General features: G+C 39.3%; 1 protein-coding gene across 1 annotated transcript in view; it reads right to left on the bottom strand.

Moving 5' to 3' along the window:
• The window catches only part of LOC114563221 (ladderlectin), a 6,230-nt gene that overhangs the window by 564 nt on the left and 2,119 nt on the right, over window positions 1–3,547 (bottom strand). Inside the window, exons 4-7 of the mRNA XM_028590064.1 lie at window positions 1,777–1,830; window positions 1,524–1,612; window positions 1,309–1,434; window positions 11–97 (exon numbers count right to left, since the gene is read on the bottom strand). Of these exons, the coding sequence (XP_028445865.1) occupies window positions 11–97; window positions 1,309–1,434; window positions 1,524–1,612; window positions 1,777–1,830 (356 nt within the window). The remainder of the gene's footprint in view (window positions 1–10; window positions 98–1,308; window positions 1,435–1,523; window positions 1,613–1,776; window positions 1,831–3,547) is intronic.

The raw sequence follows: 3,547 nt of genomic DNA, 5'->3' as shown, positions 1-3,547 counted from the left end.
GAGAGTTGACCTGCAGGCACTGGTAACTGGAAGTGGAGCTCATTGATCCCTGGTTGGTATAGTCAAACACTGAGCCATCTTCCCATCTCCAGCAACCCTGGAGGAAATCAACGTTACAGTCCCCTTCAGTACACGTTTAGTTTTAACACCGCTAGTGTAGAATTAGAGCATTTCTGACTAAAACACAAACAAAGACTGCATCAATTTTCACAAAGAATGTTTCACTTTTCTAAAAAAAAAAATAATAATAATTTGAAAAATGCTAAAATCACATATTATATTTTACAAAATGAATTTCAAACCTATATTCCTACTGGATGAACTGAAAACTTCCTAAAAAATGGAATTTAAGTGTAATACAATATGCACAGATATGTTAATCTACTTTGATTGAAGATTAGGTTAAATTTTAATAAAGGGTAATTTGGTTGTTTTTTTTCAATCTGGATCCTATATTTACCATGCATTGGTGTCTAAGTGACTAATGTAAACAAAAATCTTTTGCAATATGTCCAGTACTGAGTGAGAGAGTTGCTGTAACTGGCAGCCATGAACTGGGCTGCAATGTAACCCTAGAGGACAAATGTGCACCGTCAATTTCATCCACTAAAAAGTTCTGTTTTCACTACTGACAGGTTCAGAATGTCTGATAACATTATGGAAAGGATCCCTACAGAGATAGACCTTTTGTTAAAGAGTAAGATCCTTTTTGTTTAACCAGAAACAGCTTCAAAATAGCTATCGCCAAACCCACCAGACTCCATGTAAATAATCAGGACTTTTAGAGTACATAGAGCCAGCATATTTCCACATGTAACTGGGTGAATTAAGGTTTTGTTTCAGCTAAAACAGATTGGTGATTGTTGGAATAGTGACAGATGAACTAAGACGGCCTTTAACAGTTTTATTTTATTTCTGTAGACTTTAAATGAAGTGTTTCTCACAATGTTAAAATTACTGTTTATTTAAATGGAGGGCTGGTGGTATTGGCTATAGCGATTTCGAGGATGTTTCAAGTTAAACTAAAAGGATCTTACTCTTTAACAACAAGGTCTATCTCTGTAGGGATCCTTTCCATAATGTTGTCAGACACTTAGAATAATAATCTGAGCCTGTCACTTTTAGTGGACGGAAATTGAAGGTGCGCAAGTGCCCAGTAACGTTATCTTGCTTAAGATGGACCATTTTCAAATTTTGTTGATCCCATCCCATTAGTCACTTAGACACAAAAACATTAAATAAAATAGGGTCCAGGTTGAAAAAAATGAGGTCTTCTAAAATAAAGGCTTTTTAAATAGGTGAACAAACCTGGAAATAGAAACCTCCAATCCAGGCAAAAGTGTGGCCCCCAGTCTTGACCAGACGCTGGAGGAAATTATACTCCAAGACGTTGTGGACTGAAGCTAGACTGCCACCAAAGCCGGCACAATAGCGCTGCAGGACAGGACAAGAGGAGATGAGGAGTTGGTTTTTTTATTCAAAACAATGTTATACTGTACTGTTGTAATAAACTATGTTATTACCTCTGCATTGCTCCAGGAAGAAACCTGGTTGGCTAAAGTAGCAGTTACCACGAAACTATGCCAGCCATCAAGGCAGAAATCAAAACGGGCTGGAACGATGAGAAACAAGAACAATAATTACAATCAGTACTTTTTTTTACTCATTATGTGATTTCTTCAGTATCTCAGGACAGAAACGAATGTGAAGTTGTTCTTCTTTTCTCGCTTCAGCAGCCTCATGTTACTGTGAAGATATGTCATGTGATTTTCTTACCTTGAGGTCGAACAGGTCCTCTACCATCAGCAACATGAGTAGCAGCATCCATCTCTGTAAACCCAGTCACAACAGGTCTGTATTAGAGGTGCAACGATTATAAGGGTTTGAGTCATTTTTTATAAAAAGAAAAAAAGAAAATTCTCTGATTCCAGCTTCTTAAATGTGAATATTTTCTGTTTTTACTGCTCCTCTGTGTCAGGAAACTGAATATCTGAGTTGTGGACAAAACAAGACATTTGAGAACACTTGAGCTTTTTTTCTGACATTTTACAGACCAAACAACTAGTCCATTAAAGGTCCTATGACATGCTGATTTTTAGATGCTTTTATATAGACCTTAGTGGTCCCCTAATACTGTATCTAAAGTCTCTTTTATATAGACCTTAGTGGTCCCCTAATACTGTATCTGAAGTCTCTTATATAGACCTTAGTGGTCCCCTAATACTAACTAACTAATAATAACCCCTTGCGAGCTGGAAAACCAAACTCTGGTCAGGCCAATCGTATCATGTATAGAGTCGGTGGGCGGGCTTATGGCTGCTGCTGGGACCAGCGTTCTTCTGGAAGACTTGGAGTTAAGCTTTTGTTTGAGAAAAATATCTGATGTTAAACTCAAACAAAACTGAAGTTATTGTGCTGGGACCCAAGCACCTCCGAACTTCATTATCTAAAGATATAGCTACCCTAGATGGTATTTTCCTGGCCTCCAGCACTACTGTCAGAAATCTAGGAGTTATTTTTGATCAGGATATATCCTTTAACACCCATCTAAAACAAACCTCAAGAACAGCCTTTTTTCATCTTCGTAACATTGCCAAAATTAGGAACATCCTGTCACAAAACAACGCTGAAAAACTAGTCCATGCATTTGTTACTTCCAGGCTGGACTACTGTAATTCTTTACTATCAGGATGCTCAGATAAGTCCCTTAAGACTCTCCAGCTGATCCAGAATGCTTTCTGACACGCGTTCTGACAAGAACTAAGAAAAGAAATCATATTTCTCCTGTATTGGCTTCTCTGCATTGGCTTCCTGTAAAATCCAGGATTGAATTTAAAATCCTTCTCCTGACCTACAAAGCTCTAAATCGTCAAGCACCATCATATCTAGAACAGCTCTTAGTACCTTATTGTCCCACTAGAGCACTGTGCTCCCAGAATGCAGAGCTACTAGTGGTTCCTAGAGTCTCTAAAAGTAGAATGGGAGCCAAAGCCTTCAGCTACCAGGCCCCACTCCTATGGCATCAGCTCCCAATCTGGGTTCTGGGGGCAGACACTGTCACCACATTTAAGACTAAACTGAAAACCCTCCTCTTTGATAAAGCTTATAGTTAGGGAATGAGGAGATCGGCGGGGCAGGGTGTATACCTAGACACAGCACCCCTGCTTTTCTCTGCTTCTCTTTACAGTCATTAGATTTACCTATCATATAATCAATAATATAGTGAGAGTAGAGGGAGGCAGGCCAGTACAGCCCAATCCAGTTGAGGAGAGTTCTATCCCGATCAGGCACCTCTTTAACCTGCCTACTTTTTAGTTATGCTATTATAATTCTAGACTGCCGGGGAAGTTCCTTCCTTCCTATGACACAATGAGCTGCTCTCATCTCTCTTTTCATTTGTTTCCTTTATGTGCATCCTGTCCCAGAAATGCTTGTTACTAACCTAGCTCTGGGGAGTTTATTCCCGGAGTCCTTATGTTTCTTCTTCGCACAGAACATCGCCTTGGATTAGGATGACACCAAGATCTGGGTCTTGGGTGCAGCTGTC

This window comes from Perca flavescens, chromosome 2 (genome assembly GCF_004354835.1).
Source record: "Perca flavescens isolate YP-PL-M2 chromosome 2, PFLA_1.0, whole genome shotgun sequence".
Taxonomy (NCBI): Eukaryota; Metazoa; Chordata; class Actinopteri; order Perciformes; family Percidae; genus Perca; species Perca flavescens.
Note: the sequence above shows the minus strand (reverse complement) of the source record. Positions and strands in the feature narration are given on the sequence as shown.